The 19,940-nt window shown below is 47.9% G+C and overlaps 1 protein-coding gene across 4 annotated transcripts in view; it reads right to left on the bottom strand.

Annotated features, from left to right (window-relative positions):
• EBF1 (EBF transcription factor 1) overlaps nt 1-19,940 on the bottom strand; it is a 326,168-nt gene that overhangs the window by 68,711 nt on the left and 237,517 nt on the right. For all 4 annotated transcript variants that reach the window (XM_077823771.1, XM_077823772.1, XM_077823774.1 and 1 more), the window contains exon 10: nt 13,518-13,644. In XM_077823771.1, the coding sequence (XP_077679897.1) occupies nt 13,518-13,644 (127 nt within the window). The remainder of the gene's footprint in view (nt 1-13,517; nt 13,645-19,940) is intronic.

The raw sequence follows: 19,940 nt of genomic DNA, 5'->3' as shown, positions 1-19,940 counted from the left end.
TGAACATTTCAAAAGCTTGTGTTATCCAGTAGGCTTGGTATATCAAGCAGGTGGGGCATCTACCCTGACTAGGGCAGGAAGGGTTTCCTGGAGGATAAGACACTGACCTAAAAATTCAAGTGAGCTTAATTCAATTCCTAGCTCAGTCACGGGCTTCCCATGTGACCTTGGGCAAGTCATATACTCTACCCTGTTCTTCAGTTCATGTGGGAAAATAGTTGGTTACCAGGCAAGATTGTAGTGGGAATAAAATTCATTAAGGATTGTGAGTTGCTTTTCTATTTGGGCAAGGAAGGCCACATAAGTAGATAGGCCTTATTTACTGCACACATCATTTTATATTGGATATGGGGAAAGAAATCAGTTATGGTAGACTGGACCACTGCCTGAGAAACTCCAGCAGACACAGCAGACAGTAACCACTGAATTAGTACTGTCTATCCATAATTAAATGTTCTCTAAATAAGTAATGGAGTCATAGACCCAGATCCTCAAATAAGCTCTGCCTATCCAGCACTTACTGCAGAATCAGAGTCTTCCTACAATCTCATGGCGAGGTATTCTTATTATGCAAATTAACAATTTGCATAATGAGCTGATGGGGCGAATCAGTTAAATATATAATTAGGCAATTTTTAAAACATGTGTTAATAAGGGGTTTCAATTTCTTTTTATAAACATTGAAAGCAAATAAAATTCAGCAATAAAGAGATATTTTGCATGGATTTCATTTTCCATTTCCTGATATCACTATAGCTGGGGAATATGGTTCACCCTCAGCAGAATCTCTGTGAGATCAACAGCAGTATAATGGTCTTATACATGGAAATCTGGACTCGACTTGTCTTGTCTTCGCTTTCTGCATAACAGCATGAGCATCAGCTCTTGTTTTTAGCCTTAAGCCTGCATTCCTTTGCATTTGTGGGTTTAGTTTAGTTCCTCCGTAGCAGTTAGTACACCTGACTATTTAACACAGGACCATTTGCTGCTCTTTTCTTCTGTCACCCCGATCACTATTCACTTGTCAAACACAGCTAAAGTTTGGTGTTAAAAAACAAATGGCATTTATGTGTTCACTACGAGATCTCCCATCCAGTCACTTTTCAGGAAAGGAGAGGTGTTTTACATTTCATTTCAGAGCAACAAACGTCCTATTTGGGGGTGTGTGTGAAGAATTCAATGAATACATCAGAGTGAAATTCCCGACTGCACTGACGATGCTGGCCTTTTTATTATTTTTCTTGTTCAGTTGGCGATGGCCTTCTCTCCTCATTCATACTAATCAGCTCTTTAAGTGCTCATGATTTAATAATAAACACACATGAATGAGGCAAACTAATAAGGTTGTGGATTACTGATGATGAGAACAACTGCCGTTGGATTTAACGCGTTTCAGAAACTAGCCGATAAACAGCTATGGGCAAGGGGAGTTGGCATAAAGTCCCGTTCCTCCCAAAGGGATCAAGGCAAAGGCTCCAGTGGGGCCACAAGAGCATCCTGATAGCCAGCCTGTCTCTTAGTACCATTTATTTTTAAGTCAACAAACTCCAGAACCTCTTTTTCTGAAAGCTGCCTGCTTCATTGATTATGTATCTTTTGAGTATGACACAGTCATTGGATCCTCCTGGAGAGCAGCAAAGTTTTCTTGCAAAGGTCTCCATGAAGTCTACCAGGCTTGAAAGTTCAGAAGCTTTGGGGGGGGGTCTCTGCTCCCCCACTCCAAATCTTCACATACCTGTGAAACGTCTGAAATCTACACTTCTAAAGCTACGGGCCAAGTTTTTTTTTAAATTACCAGTGATTTTAGGGGGTCTCAATTTCAAAGGTGCCTGACATCCGAACCTGAAAGGGGCCTGATTTATAAAAGGTGGCTACCCCTGCACATTCAGAAAAATCAGAACTTGCAAAATGTCTTGAGCTAGACACCCCACAACTGTGGCACCCAAAAATCAAGCCACTTTGGAAAATTCCAGCCATGGCTCACAGATCATCCATGGGTGGTGATGCTGCTTCTGGTTGCTTGTACTGATTTCAGAACCAAGCAATGGGCAAAGGGGAAAATCGCATAAGGATCTTTCTCCTACGGAGCAGTCAGTTGAATGGAAAGCTGCCTCAACAGAAGTGTCACATCACAACCACACAGCAAGCTCCCCCGCACCTCTGAGCACACCTTGACATTCGTAATGTTGTCACTTACATAGCCCTGATCATGCAAAGATCGCAAAGAGCTTTACCAGTCAAGAGTCAACCCTCCGCTAATGTTTGGCTACACCAATTTTACAGAGAGAGGGGAGAGGAGGCAAGGAAAGGTTACATTTCTCAACCGAAAGCACACAGCCTGTCAGGGTATGTCATCACCGCAAAGTTAAGTCAGGCGATTGGCACCTAGTACTGAACGCCTACATTAGCCTAGCCTGGGTGTCAGGGGCCACACTGCAAAATCATGCCCGTACTACTGTCTCTTCGCTGATGCTGTACTCACCCGTGTCTCTCGCTAGGACTTCGGAGGGCATAGCCGGCGGTTCTTCGCACCGCAGTAAGCGGAGCTGTTCCAGGGCTTTCCCCCCGCGAATTGTGGGAGTACTTGTCTGTCCTTGTGGGCGCACGGGGAGAAGCGCGGGAAGGCATTGGACGACAAGAACGGGGATGGTTTACCCTGCAGCCTCACTGCAGGTTTTAAAGCACCCCCAGCAGGCTTGGTCACCTGGCAACCCAATGAATTGGGCTGGGCCCAATAAACCCTCAGTAAGCGACCGTGTTCTGTGACTGGACGGAAGGGCCAACAGATCACCGTGTAAACCTGGTAGCAACAGCAGCACCTTGGCTGCTCAACAAGTTCTGCACCACCCCTTGCTCCAACCCGCACCTACTCCTGCACCAGCCCTAGTCCCTGCCTTTCTCTCAGCTCCTGGCTCCAATCATTGGCTTCTCCCCTGACCGCACCTCTGGTTCTGCCCTCTGATTCTGCTCTGACCAACAGGCCAGGCGCCTGCTCTGACCACTAGGTTGCACAGCCTCCCCTATGTGTGACGCCACCAAACTCAGATGAGAGAGTTTGTGTTTGGAGGGGAGGGAAGTTAAGGACAACAGTAAGAACTCAGGTTAACTCTGCAGTCTAGACAGACGCTCTTGACAAAGCTACAAACAGAACCCCAAGACTCCTGATTCTCAGTCCTTTGCTCTAGCAGATCACTTGAGAACAAAAGCTGCAAAACTGAAATAACTGAGCAGTCGGTAGGAGACAGTTACCTTGTCCGTAACTGGTGTTCTTCGAGATGTGTTGCTCATGTCCATCCCATATTAGGTGTGTGCGCCCACGACGTGCACAGGTGCTGGAAGTTTTTCCCTCAGCAGTATCTGTAGGGGACCGGCTCTGGTGCCCCTTGGACTGGTGCCTGCATGGCAGAGTATAAGGGGCACCGCTGGCTCCCCCCACCCTCAGTTCCTTCTTGCCGGAAACGCTGACAGTGGGGAAGGAGGGCGGGTTGTGGAATGGACATGAGCAACACATCTCGAAGAACACTAGTTACGGCCTGCACTTCTTCGAGTGCTTGCTCACGTCCATGCCACGTTAGGTGATTCCCAAGCAGTACTCCTGGAGGTGGGTAGGAATTCACGGACATGTAGATGGCAACACAGCTCTGCCGAACCCAGCATTGTCCCTGGCCTGCCGAGTGATGGCATAACGAGCGGTAAACGTGTGGCCCGAGGACCACGTTGCGGCTCTACAGATGTCCTGGATAGGGATGTGCACCAGGAAGGCTCCCGAAGATGCACCCTCAAAACGACCATTTGGCCCCCTGCTTATTACGGGTCAAGCCCAATTGGGCAGAGGGTGGAGGCGTGTGGCTTGGACGGCACTTTTAACCCTTGGCTTGTTAATGGGGCTGGTCCTGCCAAGGCTGACTCCCCGGGCCCTGAGGCTGCTGTGGTTTGAACTGCTCATGCGCCAGGCCTGGGATGTAGAGATCCAGGGTTTTCAGGGTGGTGTGGGAGTCCTTGAGGCCAGGCAACTTGCTGTCTGTTTGCTCAGCAAATAGGGCCCCGCCGTCAAAGGGCAGGTCCTGCAATGACTGCTGGGCCTTGGTGGATAACCCAGCCAACAGACTCGCCGTGTGGAGATAGCGGAAGCCATGATGCGGGCAGCAGCATCAGCAGCCTCTGACGCTGCCTTGAGGGCTGCCCTGGCCACGGTCGTGCCCTCAGCTGGGATCACCCAGAACTCCTTGGAAGCCTCAGGGAGTGACCCTTCGAACTTGGCCATGGCTTGCCACATATTGAAATCATATTGGCCAAGGAGGGCTTGGTGGTTGGCCACTCTCAGCTGAAGGCTGGAAGACCAATAAATCTTATGTCCAAAGAGATCCAGCCTCCTTGAGCCTTTATTTCTGCGGGTGGCCCCGGGTTGTCTTTGCCTCTCCTTAACCGCCTCAACCACAAGGGAATTGGGGGCAGGGTGGGAGTATAAGTACTCATGCCCTTTGGTTGGCACAAAGTACTTGTGTTCGGCCCTTTTAGAGATAGGGGCCAGGGAAGAGGGAGTCTGCGACAGGGCATAAGTGATCTTAGAACACCTTCATGAAGGGGTATGGCCACCCTGGCAGGAGCAGAGGACATCAAACAGAGAGCCCGAGGGCTCCTCCAATTCCTCTGCCTGAAGCCCCAGGTTAGAAGCGACCCGCTTCAAAAGTTCCTGGTGCGCTTTGGCATCATCCTGAGGAACTGGGTGAGGGGCCCCGGTGATAGCCTCATCTGGCGACGATGAGGATGATGCCAGTGCCGTGGGAACCTCCACGTACATGGGTGAGTCCAGCAGCTTGCTCCCATGGGTCCTCCTGGACCTGCAGGGTCTTACCCCCTGAAGCCTCCAGCACCGGAGGGGGACGGGATACTGAGGCTGCGGCCTCTCCGAGGCTCCCGATGCCGATCAGGCAGGCTGGGAAGCTTGGGTGAACCCCCAGGAGTTCCATGAGTACCATGGGGGGCGGGATAGCTCAGTGGTTTGAGCATTGGCCTGCTAAACCCAGGGTTGTGAGTTCAATCCCTGAGGGGGCCATTTAGGGATCTGGGGCAAAAATTGGGGATTGGTCCTGCTTTGAGCAGGAGGTTGGACTAGATGACCTTCTGAGGTCCCTTCCAACCCTGATATTCTATGATTCTATGGCATCAGCCACTGTGCTTGGGGCCAAAGGGCAGGTTTCAGTGCTGATAATGTAGTCAGCACTGTTGGGACCGGGGCTTGTCCGGCAGTCAGGGAACCTCGCTCCGAGCTATCACCAGAGCAGTCAGTACAGGGCGACCAGGATTGGGCTGAGCGGTGGCTCTTGTCCAACCGGTGCCAGTCGCTGTGTCCCAAAGCCGACCTGTCTGAGCGAGACTATCTTGGTTTGGCTCTTCGGGAATGACGGCGTTCAGGCGTTGAGTCGGATACTCAGTGATCCATGCCTCACAGTACTCAGCCAGTACCGGGACATCAAATGAGACCAGGAGCTACAACGGGCCGGTTGCTGGGAGGATTGTCCTGAGTAGGGCGACCTCCTTCTTGGAGACAGGCAATGACGGCCCGGCAATCACCAGTCTCTGGTGTCCAATCGGTCCCGAGATCGGTACCCGGCCCGTGGAGACGGTCGGGGTGAGTCCTGGAGTTCTTGCCAGGTGGCGGGTGCCTCAGAGGGTCTGTGCAATCTACCGGCGAGGTATGCATCGAGTACCTTAATCAGTGCCTCCGGTGTGGGGACCAAAGAGGGCTCCGCTGAGCCTGCCTCTCCAGTCCTGAGGCGTGAGGGCTTCGGACAGGTGAACGCTGGCGAAACGTCCCTCTCGATGGGGATCGGTACCACTGAGGCGGGGCCACACGCATAGGTTCCAACGCGGATTTTCCCCGAGTATGGATGGCACTGGGAGCGTCAGGATCTCCAAGCTGCTCAAAGAGTTTCAGGCTTCGATGGCACCTGAAACTGGACAGGGCCTGCACCGCTATCTGGGGTCACAGGCAGTGATGAGCTGCCAAAATCTTAACAACCGGTTCCCTATAAAAAGTTCTGATGTAAGGGATGTGCCCCAGAATGTATTTTTTGTACCAGTAGGGTTACTATACGTCCGTATTTTCCTGGGAGGACGGCAATTTAAGAACCGAAAAGCCTGACCTGTCCGGGAAAATACAGATGTATGTTAACCCTGCCTAAAGTTCTTTTTTAAAAAGATGGGCCTGAGGTAGAAACGAGCTCCGTTTCACATGTGTGGGTCCCCGCCACTCCCTGGGGGTATGCTAGGGTGACCAGATGTCCCGATTTTATAGGGACAGTCCCGATTTTGGGGTCTTTTTCTTATATAGGCTCCTATTACCCCCCATCCCCGTCCCGATTTTTCACTCTTGCTGTCTGGTCACCCTAGGGTGTGCACATGTGTGGGTCCCAGCTGCTCCCTGCCTCCCTCATTAAAGCAGATGTGCAGGGTTAGTGCCCTGGGAACTGCAGGGCACCAGTGGACGTGGGGCCAGCTGCAGACAGGGGCATAGGGTAGGGCTAGCTGGAGGCAGGGGGTGTGGGGCTGGCTGCAGGCAGGGCAGGGAGGGCGGGGTTGGCTGGAGTCAAGGGGGTGTGGGGCTGGCTGGAGGCAGGGCAGGGGCTGACTTGAGGTAGGGGCTGGCTGCAGGCAGGGCAGGGGGGTGCGGGGCTGGCTGGCTTCGGGCAGGGCTGCAGGGGGGGTGCGGCAGGGGTTGGCTGGAGATGGGGGGTGTGGGGCTGGCTAGCTTCGGGCAGGGGGGTGCGGTAGGGGCTGGCTGCGGGCAGGGGGTGCAGGGGTGGCTGAAGACAGGGGCTGGCTGCGGGCAGGGCAGGGGGTGGCTGGAGACAGGGGCTGGCTGCGGGCAGGGCAGGGAGTATGGGGGCAGCTGATGAGGGCAGGGCAGGGGGTGCGAGGTGGCTGGAGACAGGGGTTGGCTTCAGGCAGGGCAGGGGGTGCGGCAGGGGCTGGCAGGGGGTGCGGCAGGGGCTGGCTGCGGGCAGGGCAGAGAGTGCAGGAGTGGCTGGAGACAGGGCAGGGGGTGCGTGCCTCAGGGGTTGGCTGGATACAGGGCATGGGGTGTGGGGCTGGCTGCGGGCAGGGCAGGGGGTGCAGCAGGGGCTTGTGTGGGCAGGGCAGGGGGTGCAGGGGTGGCTGGAGACAGGGCAGGGGTGCGGCAGGGGCTGGTGCGGGCAGGGCACGGGGTGCGGCGGGGCTGGCTGCAGGCAGGGGATGTGGGGGTGGCTGGAGACGGGCTGGCTGGAGACGGGCTGGTGCGGGCAGGGCAGGGGATACGGCAGGGGCTGGCTGTGGGCAGGGGGTGTTGGTGGCTGGATACGGGCTGGCTGCGGGCAGGGCAGGGGGTGTGGGGGCAGCTGATGAGGAGCAGGGGGTGCGGGGTGGCTGGAGACAGGGGTTGGCTGCGGGCAGGGCAGGGGGTGCAGGACTGGCTGCGGGCAGGGGGTGCAGGGGGTGGCTGGAGGCAGAGGCTGGCTAGATACAGGGCAGGGGGTGCGGCAGGGGCTGGCTGCGGGCAGGGGGTGCAGGGGTGGCTGGAGGCAGGGGTCTGGCTGCAGGCAGGGGGTGCAGGGGTGGCTGGAGGCAGGGGTCTGGTTGCAGGCAGGGGGTGCAGGGGGTTGCTGCAGGCAGGGGTCTGACTGCAGGCAGGGGGTGGCTGGAGGCAGGGGGTGCGGGGGTGGCTGGAGGCAGGGGTCTGGCTGCAGGCAGGGGGTGCAGGGGGTGGCTGCAGGCAGGGGTCTGGCTGCAGGCAGGGGGTGCAGGGGGTGGCTGCAGGCAGGGGTCTGGCTGTGGGCAGGCCGTGCGGGGGTGGCTGGAGGCAGGGGTCTGGCTGCAGGCAGGGGTCTGGCTGCAGGCAGGGGGTGCAGGGGGTGGCTGCAGGCAGGGGTCTGGCTGCAGGCAGGGGGTGCGGGGGTGGCTGCAGGCAGGGTGGTGGATGCTCACGGTGAGCAGCCCGAGCAGCAGGACGCAGCCCAGGCCCAGCAAAGCAGCCGGGGACCCCCCAGGCAGCAGCGGGAGCCCCAGGGCCAGGGGAGCAGCCGCAGCACCAGGGCTTGTGCCCAGGGCCAGGCATCAGCCCACATGGCTTCCGCAGCGCAGCGCCCCCGGAGGCCGGAGGAGGAATTACGTCACTTCCCGGCCAGAGCCCATCAAAGCCTCAGCGCCCCCTGCAGGGAAGTGGGTTAACAACCGGTTCTAAAACTGCTTCAAAAGGTAACAACCAGTTCACGCGAACTGGTGCGAACCGGCTCCTGCTCACCACTGGTCACAGGTGAAGCCTGGGACGGGCTGCACCACTCGACTTGAGCGGCCCAGCCCTGTCCTTTCCCTTACGGGAGGTAGGAGATCTTCCCCTCCCAATCTTTTTTGGCTTCTTCCCGGGAGCCGTGGAGGGGAACCAGTGCCAGCTCGTGGACGACGCTGGGGGAGCACTGCGCACTGAGCAGTGTGGAGTTGGACTGCTGCTCCGGTGCCGGAGTGAGTGCCGACTCCATTAGGAGCGCTCTTGGATGGATATCGCGCTCCTTCTTCATCCTATGTTTGAAGGACTTGCAGATACGGCACTTGTTACTTACGTGCCCTTCGCCTAAGCACCTTAGGCAGCTGGTATGTGGATTGCTGACGGGCATACGCCATTTGCAGCTATCGCAGGGCTTAAAGCCTGGGGACCGGGGCATTCCCCGTCCCCGGCTGAGACCCGTTTGGGACTACCGAAAAGTTGAGAACTACTACTAAGGGTAACTAGGAAACTACTAATTATATATAATTATATTACAGGTTTTCAAAGTTCACAAGAACAGAAAACAAAATAACGCTAGCAGAAGCAGCAGATGTTCTAGCACCGTAACTGGTGGCAAGAAGGAACTGAGGGTGGGAGGAGCAGGCGGCTCCCCTTATACCGCACCATGCGGGTGCCACTCCAGGGGGCGCTAGAGCCAGTCCCCTACAGATACTGTTGAGGGAAAAACTTCTGGCACCGGTGCGTGTGGTGAGCACACACACCTAATATGGAATGGACATGAGCAAGCACTCGAAGAAGAATTAATTGTTATGGGCCTTCCATATGCCCTTTACTGTATGCAATGAGTGAATTTCTGCGTTCATTTACAGCCATGCAATCCTAGTAAAGTCTCAGTATGTGTAAATCATAAGGATTAGTAGCACCATTCATTGAGCAATCCATCTGTGACAAGCACACTGCCTGTGATCCATACATTTTTAATGCAAGAAAGAAAGAAAGAAAGAAAGAAAGAAAGAAAGAAAGAAAGAAAGAAAGAAAGAAAGAAAGAAATCACAGGCCCATCTGTATATCACCAATTAGTATCAATTTTCATCCTCACCCACATACTTCCTGAGTTATCTTGCAAATTACTGAGGGCTTTGGGTCCCTGATTTGATTCTGTCTGACCCTCAGTTTGCCACTTGTGAAATGGGGATAATGATACCTGCCTGACTCATAACATGCGACATGAGGCTGAATTTATTAATGTTTGCAAAGTGCATTGAAAGATCTATAGAGAGAAGGCGCTATATGAGTCACAGAATCAGTTCCTCAATTTGTTAATTGGTCAGGATATTCCTCTGCATGGAGTGGATATAAAACATTGTTTAGAAGCTGATAGTTTATTTGTAAAACGTGTGAGCTATTGTATTTTCTACAAACAGATTCCTAATAAACAATATCTTTCAGGGAACTTCAAACCCTGAAATCTAAGCAAAAATTGCTCTTTTAAGTGTCTGCTTCTGATACGCTTTACAGATAGAACATAAAGAAGGGCATTTCCCTGTAAGCACAGTCAACATGGGTTTCATTCTTTCTAAAATAATTTTTAAAAGCTAGGATTTCTCCATATGTATGTGACCTTGATTCCTAGATGGCACATGGACTCAGAGATCAAGTTACTAAGTTGTTTGTAGTTAAAGAGGGTGGGAAGGCTAAAATTAATAGGTCACTTGGTATTTTCTTCTGAAAACTTAAGTACTTAACAGTAAGGGGAAAAAAGCAGTCTATAGCCAGGTAGCTTGAGGGGATATTTTGTTGAACACTAATTAAAAATAATTTCTTTTAAATGAGAGCTGACCACAAAATAGGGCCATAAGGTGCAGGGACATTCTCACTAGAAAGGAAGCCATGACCGATTAATTCCTGTACTGCCCACAAACCCCCATTTCTTTTCTTTCTCCCACTTCTTTCCTTCTCTCCCCGTTTTTTGTTCTTAAGAGCAGCAAGTGATGCTGAAATGTTTCTAGCCAAAAACAGAGGCCATACTCCTCTGAGAAAACATTTGGCCTCTGTGGTTTTGTAATATGTTCCAGAACACTGAGTTCACTGAAGAACATTGCGAAAAACTCCCATCTATTGGAATGATGCTGTGGAATGTTACAGTATCAGAACTTCCAATTGGTCCATTTCCTGTAGGCCCATAATGAGTCTTGTAAAAAAATAAAATAAAAAAATAGTGCTATGTGGGAGTTAAAACAAGTTCTCATGGGAAAAATAAATGGCAAGAAATTCTAGCTTTAAAAAAACAGCTAATCTGCTAGTTTGATTGTTCTTCAAAACTTACAATGAACCAATAATCCTAATTAGAAACACTTGGCCTAGTTCTATAAAGCATCATAGCTTTTTCTATGCTTCGTTTGTACATACCATAGACCTTTTTTTCCCTACTGCTCACTAACAAAGTGCTGACTTTCTTGGGATGGCTGAGCTAATTTCGTGAACTCAGTGTGAAACCTTAGCTCAACAAAATTGTGGTAATTTTCCTTAATTTGTAAAAGTGATTGGAGTGCAAACAAAATTTTCCTCTTGGGTCAATCCTATAATTTTCAATTAACTAAAACTAATCGGCAGGCATGCACTGAACCTGCATTTTGTTTAAAGGGCTGCAAGGCATTTCTGAAGGTCAGAATGCATTAATTGTTTTTATTTTAGTTTAAGGTTTTTCTTTCTTAGAGAAGAGTTTTCCTTTTTTAAAAAGGAAGCCAGGTTTCAGTTCAAGTGCCAATAAAGGGGCACAGAAAGGAAGACTGTGTGAGGTAAAAGGTCAGTCAAAATAGAATTTATCACATTTTTATTACATCTGTACAATAAGCAGAGTCTTCCACTCCATGCCTTTGAATTTCTTTGTCAGTTTTGCTTAGTTTTCCATCTCCTTCATTTATTGAATGAAAATAAAGTATTTTAAATGTTAACCTGAACATGGCACAAATAAAACAATAAAATATAAGGAAACATTCTTAAAACTTGGAACAATTTAGCATCATATCAGGCAGTTATCTGCTTTTGTACAGAAAGGCCAAAATATGCCTCTTTTCTACTGGAATGACATTATTAAAGGCAGAGGGACAAGGCGGGTGAGGGAATATCTTTTATTGAACCAACTTCTGCTGGTGAAGGAGACAAGCTTTCGAGCTACACAGAGCTATTCTTCCGGTCTGTGAAAGGTGCTCACTGTGTCACAACTAAATGCAAGGTTGGTTACCTTTCCCAGGCCTGAAGAAGAGTTCTGTGTAGCTCGAAGACTTGTCTCTTTCACCAACAGAAGTTGTCCAATAAAAGATATGGACTCACCCACCTTGTCTCTCTAATATCCTGGAAACAACATGGTTACAACACTGCAAACAAAGATGGGAAAAGTTAAAGAAAATCAAGCTTAAGCCCTTCTTTGTGTTGTATAACGAAGACCTGAAAATTCTCTCCCAGAGAAAAATTGGGGAGGTGGTTTCCTGCTGCTTTTTATTTGTTTGCATCTGCATTGCGGGCCTCATCTACTCAAGAAATAGTCTTTGATGACTGAGGAACTCATGAAATGATGGCATCTTGACAATCATGAGAATGAAAATTGAGAGGGAGAAGGATTTTCAGTGAAACTGTTTAAAACTCTGGGTCAGATCCTCAGCAGGTATAAACTGAAATAGCCAGTTTACACCAACTGGCAGTCTGGCCCCTTGTTTCTCTTCTGCTCTTGTTAACGTTTATTTAACTCCCATGCTTAATCAGCTTTATGTTTGTTAAAGATTCGAGCCTCCCATTCATTCTTTTAAAGTGCTAGCACTCACAATAAACCAGCTCTGAGACACCCAACTGGTGTCTGCAGCTTAGCAGGAAGGACCATACTGGAGCACTGACAGGCCTTCTTTCTCCATCATAAAGAAGCAAATGACAAGCCCAATTTTGAGAGGGTGAGGGGGAACAACAACAGATCTTTGTCGAGCACCTTTAAGTAACTCATTCTGCGTTAATGAAATTACACCAAAACTAGCCTATCCAGCTGGTACACAAAAGCCCATAGTCTGCCCTCCACCCCTACGTGCAGCTCTGATAGACGTCCTTGGTAGTGTGACCAGACAGCAAATGTGAAAAATTGGGACAGCGGGTGGGGGGTAACAGGAGCCTATATAAGAAAAAGACCCAAAAATCTAGACTGTCCCTATAAAATCGGGACATCTGGTCACCCTAGTCCTTCGGCACATATCAAGAGCAATATCTGGGTCTTAGTGTGCTTGAAATGTGTCTCATAGCCACGAGCTTTTAGAATATACCTTATACGTAATGTTCTAGGAGATAACAGGAAGGGAGAAGGGATCTATACTGGCTAAGTCTTTGCCACAACTCAGGAACACAGTTAAAGAACACGTAGCGCTGTCTACACTGTAGGTCTAGGCACCCTCAAACCATATTTAGGGACAAGCAGGGTGGAAGCTGGTCCAATGACATTATTTTTTGTAGTGCAGCTGGGTCCTATGGGATCGACACGACACATTTTTATAAAGTCAGTAGCTATTTTACCGCCTGAACTATTTTAAGGATAGTTCTTATCCACGCATGTTAAGGGTTAATAAGGTTCCTAACTGTATGGGACCTCCTGGCAGTGTCTTTAAAACCAGCTCCGCCCATCTCCCACCCAGAGACACTGGAGGCAGGAATATCCCCAGATGCAATACAGTTCAGCACCAGTGCACCTCCATTCTCTAACCCTGGCAACAGGAGCTGAGGCAGCATGGGGCAGCTGCCCAGACTTCCTAGAATGCAGAGACAAACACAACAGTGCAGCATTGTAGCTGTGGGCAGGCCAACATGCTTCTGCTTGGGAAATCGCTGAGGCCTGGATATGACAGATGTGCTGCTGTCCCTGCATCAGATGAGGATATCACAGGCTGCTTGCGTTTAATAGAGGTCTCTCTGTAGTGTAGACAGACTCCTGGGTGGGATGCTCTACGTGCCTTTTGATGTTTTGGGCCTCGCACTCTCCCTGTTTGTCTGTCTAGGCATGGATACAGCGCTTGCCACCATGATACCCATGTACTTGCTTCTCTCCTGAGTCTCCTCCTCCTTTCATTCCCCCTTCCGGGAGGAGACAGAGGCAAATACACTCAGCCACAACTGCAAAACTCAGCGCAGCTTTTAAGGAATGACAGCAACATCCCATAGAGTGGCTGAGAGCCCGATGCCCTAGCTGTACATGTTGTAGCTAATACGAACGCACGCTTACCTGTGTAAATGAATCTTCCAGGTGTTCCCTTACAGAACTGCTTAGACTTGTAGGACAATGTGACTTCTACCACACCAGGGATATGTCGGGGAGGTGTCTGAACTCGGATTGCATGAGGGGTAATCAGCTAGAAGACACCATCGGGAGAGGGGGGAAAAAAAAAAGCACAGTTAGATGCAGAATTCTTCTTTAACAACACTTTCTTCCTAGAGCTCAGTAAACAAAGCTTTGAAACGTGTAATTAACCTGTCAATGTTTGAATACAGTCTTGATGTAACCCACATAAAAGCCAGTGACACCAATATTTACAAGCGTTCTCCTTCCCAGCCAAAACAACATTATCTCTGTTTTCATACATGGCAGGCACATGCTTCCTAGTGGGAAAATTAAGCCTGCCTTAATGCAATAAGCGCACCTAGCACACGCAGGGATCATGGCAATACCAAGTTCAAGTCCTCGCACCAACAAGTATTCTTTACAATAAGATGATGGATGTGTTAAATAGAGTCACAAAGCCACAGAGTTTAAGACCAGAAGAACCAACCAGATCATCTGCTCTGACCTCCTGCACGTCATGGGCTACTAAACTCCACCCTGTTACCTCTCCATTGAGCCCAATAACCTGGATTAGAATAAAATATTACAGCCTTCAGAGAACTAAATGACTGTGGGCCACAGGCAGAGACGCACCCAAGGAGCACCAGTGCCTGAAGCCCCTGTTAGGGCAAGGATTTGATTTAGTGAGATATACCCGGATGATTCTAGCAAGCAATCCATGCCCCAGGGTGCAGGCAATGGCAGGGGCCTTGGGTTGTTTTGTTTTTTTGCCTATCTGGCCTGGGGGAAAATTCCTTCCCAACCCCAAAAATGTCAGCCGTATGAGTTTTAAGTGTCTGAACAAGGACCATTGCAATACAGCACATACAGTCTGAACGTGAAGTGCACTAGGCCTTCAGAGTCACTGGAGAACATGTGCCATTCCAAACAGTGAAACATGCTAACTCTGAGTCTGCCAGCACTCACCTCTGTACCAACTGAGTGCACAGCAAGCTACCAATTTCATTTGGGAGCCTCTCCCCCTCATCTTGTAGTGATGTAACTGATTACCCAGGGGGCGCAGCAGTGCCAAGTCAGGCTCATTAGCTATTACAGCTTGCCCTATGCTGGTTGTGCCATGTCTAAGACATCTTTTGAAAAACAGACAAGGACTTTAACGTTAAAGACTGACGTGCTACCCCCCATCACATCATTCTGTGCCTCTTCCCCTCCAGGATGGCTTGATCTGAAGAGGCAACGGCTACCCACAGCTTAGAATTTCTCAGCATTTACTGGTCTGTCACCACTTTTGTGGTCTTTAAGTATAGCTTGTGGCATTTTCCAAGACCTCTTCCCTGGTTCCCAAGAAGTGCCTGTCCTATTTATGGCACATTGTTACATAGTGAGAGATGGGAAGAGCTCAGCAAGTTTGCTGGTTGGTTCTTCACAAACAAACAGTTTGGTTTCCCTTTGTCCTCTGAAGTAAGTATATTTAGCTGTGTTTAAAGCCACACATATACAACACTCAGAGTAGCAGCCGTGTTAGTCTGTATCTGCAAAAAGAACAGGAGGACTTGTGGCACTTAGAGACTAACCAATTTATCTGAGCATAAGCTTTTGTGAGCTACAGCTCACTTCACCGAATGCATGTAGCTCACGAAAGCTCATGCTCAAATAAATTTGTTAGTCTCTAAGGTGCCACAAGTCCTCCTTTTCGACATACAACACTGTCACCCACACATTCTCAAAGGGTGAACTTTATGCCTAAAGTCCTATGTTCCAGGATGCCTGGGTTATATTTTGTTCATGTCTAATTTAGACCCTGGTGGGTATGAAAAGGGATCAAGTAATTCCATTTTATAAACAAGCATGCTCGACATCGGTCTGCAAGAGGTCACAACCACCAACAGTGCTTAATGCTGGGTGACATGTCAGGGATTGTCTTTAGTGTCTAGGGAAAGGTTCAGTAAACTGCCTTCTCAGGATCATTATTAATTGTTATTTATAACACCACTGCATCTATGAACGCCAGGCAAAACCAGAGCCCCACCGTGCTAGGTACAGTACAGACAAGTAACAAAGGAGGCAGTCTCTGCCTCAGAGAGACTGCATTCAAGGATCAGAAACGTAAATGATCCGGTTAGATTGCTTTCACTGCCCTGAGGAATACTGATCACCATACAGGAACTGAAGGGAGAACTGAATTCCATGGCACTTACAAATTTGCTGCCTAGCTCTATGAATCCAACTTGCAGTCTAAGGGTCTGGTCCATGCCAGGAACTTTTACTACCCTGGGTGGTTCCATTGACATCAGTGGGACAAACGCCTCACAGTAGTCACACATGATGAGAGACAGCATGATGACAGGCATTGTGATCCAGTGGATAAGGCCCCGGACTGGGACTCAGGAGACCTAGTGTGAAACCCTGAGTCTGTTCAAATCAACAGCAAAACTGCCATTGACTTCAGTGGGGCCAGGATTTCATCCCCGGGTCCTACTAGCTATGCCATAATGCCAATGACCTACCGGGCAAGTCACTTCGCCTCTCTGCCCCTGCTTCCGGTCCCCTCCCACTCCTCCTAGTCTAGTCTCTCTACCTTGTGTGATCTTCAGGACAAGGGATGTCTGTGTGTATCTACAGTAGGGCCCTGATCTCAGACAGGCACTTCAGAGTCTAGATGCAGTGATAGGACAAATAATTAACAGTCAAAATAGAGATATGCCAAGAAGCAGTCTCTGAGATTCAGAGATTAAACCCAAACCCCACATTAACTTCCGCCTCCCCCAAACTTTTGGGCAAGTCTGATCTGGACATCAACTTAGCACTGGGCCCCTCTCTCCTGGGATATTTAACTAAACTGGGCTAAATTTCTGGCATCTGCATCGGCTATTTTATATCATCTCTCTTAACGTCAGTTGGGACCCAGAATGGATAGGATTAATACCACAGATACAGAGGTCTTCAAAAGAGAGGGAGGTATTTGTGCTTTAAAATCCAACACATATTAGGGTTTGTATTTGTGCAACAAGCCTCTTTTCTTTCTTTCTTTTTTTTTTTTTGGTTTGCTAATATATTCTAGACATTCTTGTGTGATGCAGCATCATTTCACACTATGGAGACTGCCAGGTTATTTTCTTAAAAGAAAAAAGTGGCATTATATAAAGTTAAGAAGATGGTGTTACGTTTAGTCACTAGTCTATTTTTGCCTCTGTGAGCACTGATTTGTGGTTACAGAAGTGATTACAATTGGTCAGAAATTTACTTTGGATTCTTTATAAAGAGGGCCATTAAAACAGAAGTGAGGACAAAAAAACAAAATCTTGGACCCATTTAAGTTAGTAGGAGTTTTGCTGTTTCCAACAGAAGCAGCCTTGAGCCCGACAGGGTCTGCACAGAGGTTTAGGCCTAATTTTCCTAAGTGATTTTGGATGCCCAGTCTCAGATGTTTTAAAGAGCCCCGATACTTAGAAGGCGAAAGCCCCAGCACTTTTTCAAAACCAGGCTCCATTAAAGGGTCCCGAACTGGGCCCTCCAAAATTGAGGCGCCCAAAATTAATAGTTAGCTTTGGAAATCTTGGCCATAGAATTTGATTCAGCAGCATAAAAATCAATCCCAGCTTCTGTGCTGTACAAGGGTAGCGGAGCTGGTATATCAGGGGTTTTTCATCTTTTCTCAGCATAAAAGTAAAAAGCACATTTCCAGCTGACTCTGTGGAGATGCAGGAATGTTCCCGGGCAGGAGAATGTTCAACGAAACAATCAATTTTAAGCAAATATTGCACAATATTGATGAGAAACTAATTTTGAATTCATAGTCACGAGTATTGGCCCTGAAACCTGATTCCAAGAGTTAAACTCCTCCAATCAGGGGCCAGAAACTCCCATGCGTCTAATCAGCAGCTCGGATGTGGAATACTCACAACAATTCACAAACCAAGAACATTCACTGAGGAACAAATTCTGAGGAACAAATCAGTCTGTTCAAGACTGTCCTCAAACAGAAAGAGATGAAGTTTGTTGAATAGATTATTTGTTGTGAGTCATTTGCCCAGTTCCAATGTGCGCAAACTATACCAAAATAAAAGGAGTACTTGTGGCACCTTAGAGACTAACAAATTTATTTGAGCATAAGCTTTCATGAGCTACATCCGATGAAGTGAGCTGTAGCTATCGAAAGCTTATGCTCAAATAAATCTGTTAGTCTCTAAGGTGCCACACGTACTCATGTTCTTTTTGCGGACACAGACTAACACGGCTGCTACTCTGAAACCTATACCAAAATAGTTTGTCAGTTTCCGAAGTCACATGGAGAAAGGTATTAGAGAGCCCATTTCACTATTCTTTATGAAAATGATTTTAAAATGTGATATTTTTAAAGTACTATGAGAGTTAAAGATGAACTGAACTCAGTGGCTTAAGGTATCTGCATTTCTGCACAAAATTAATGTGACAAATTAAGTTTTTATTTAGCTCTCCTCTATCTGGGAAAGGTTGTAATTATGTTAGAGTGTTTACAACTAAAATATAGCTTTAAATAATAAATATGTGTTTCAAGAAATCATTTTAAATCTGCTTCTTTAACATAATCAACTCCATTTCAAGCCTCTGAATATTTCAATTGCAAACCTTGACTACATGTAAAATAAATTAAAACTATGTTATTTACATTCCAAATTATTTATAACATATACAGCTTGACAGCAATAAAAAAAATTTAAATTAACTTTTTTCTTTTTACCTTGCTTCTGACATGTGATGGGAATTGTATTGGAAATATCTATCTATCTTAGGTACTTACGTGGTCCCCATTACAATACTATCTAAGCACCCTACAATCTTTAATGTTTATTTATCCTGATAGCACCCATGTGAGGTACAGCAGTGTTGCTACCCCGTATCAGAGACGGGGAACTGAAGCCCAGAGCCCCAAAGAGCCTGAATTTTCAATGTATTTAAGTGCCTAGCTCCCACTGAAATCAATGCGAGTTGGGTGCTTAAATACTTTAAAAAATCTGGCCCTAAGTGATGTGCCCAAGGTCACACAGGAAGTCTGTGGCAGAGCAAGAAATTGGACCCAGGTGTCCTGAGACCAAGGCTGGAGCCCTACCTACTTTTTCTATGCCAGTATAGTCCATGTAAATAAAGTTGCACGTGTATCCCATATTAAACTTGAGAAGAGCTTACTGGTGTCCGAGGTAATTTAGTGGTTAGCAGAGCTCTGCAAAATTGTGCTTAGTCCAAACATTTGTCCTAGTCCCTTAAGTCCACTGCAATCAGAACTCCTAGTGCTGCCAAGGAGAGCACAGTGAATGGACTGTTTGTAGGACTGGGTCTAATTTCTTGGGTTTCCATCCACATGGGTTTGCTTTCCTCCCAAAACTCAAGTATTGCTTTGGGTTTCGTGCAGCTTGGTCAAAAACTACCAAGCTTCACTTGTTTCTATGGCAAAATCATGAGAAACTAAACGTTTCATATGGTTTTGAAAATAAAATCATAAATCCAACCAGGTTTGCTCAAAGCTAGCCTCACATTTGCAAAACTTCTGACAAGCCTGCTCTGAGTTTTGCGCTTGCAAATGAAATCCAGAAATCTGAAGAGCTTCATTTCTTCCTCTAGCAAAGGGCAGCTAAAACATTCGTACTGGATAGCTACCTTCACTTTGGGTACTGAAAATCCAGTGGACATGTTTCGAAAGGAGAAAATATAATGGCTGGCTTATCCTGTCTTGTGTATGTGGATACTGTGTGTAGTTTGAATTATTTAGAGATCATTCAGCTACCTTCACGCATTTCCAGGTTTGCTTTTAATGGACTCCTGGTTCTTTCCACAGTCATATCTTTTCCCTTTGGGATTTTCATATTCCATTTCTAGGTTACAGAACTGCAGTAACAATTTTATAGTGAAGGCTGTAAAACAATTTCCATTCTAAGCCCAATTACAACCCACTCTCTAAGATTCACAAAGAAACAAACTAACTCCTTTCAGTCTGAATTTTCCCATAGTCTGAGTTGATGACAAGGCCTTTCCACCATCCACAATAACAATTGATTCACCAGCTTTCAACCTGGCAATCTCTGAAGCTACCAACCAATTACCTTTATTAATCACTAGAACTGGAGTTTAAAATGGAAAAGCCAATCTTAGGTACATTTCCTGCTGCAGCCTCTACACCCTCTTCCCTTCCTAACCTCTTCACCTTTCCCATTAAAAGTCTTTAACTATAATGGCTCCATTCCTGCAGACCCTCATACAAGCAAAGCCCCCACTGAAGTCAGTGGGAAGCTTGGTCTACATAAGGGCTTCAAAATAGATCCCATTTATTACATCTACTTTGTAATAATACCCTTTCATCCATCTGCACTGGTCTTCCATGAGGGGGGAATG

The sequence above is a fragment of the Eretmochelys imbricata genome, chromosome 8 (assembly GCF_965152235.1).
Source record: "Eretmochelys imbricata isolate rEreImb1 chromosome 8, rEreImb1.hap1, whole genome shotgun sequence".
Classification (NCBI taxonomy): domain Eukaryota; kingdom Metazoa; phylum Chordata; order Testudines; family Cheloniidae; genus Eretmochelys; species Eretmochelys imbricata.
This window is presented reverse-complemented; position numbering and strand designations above follow the sequence as displayed.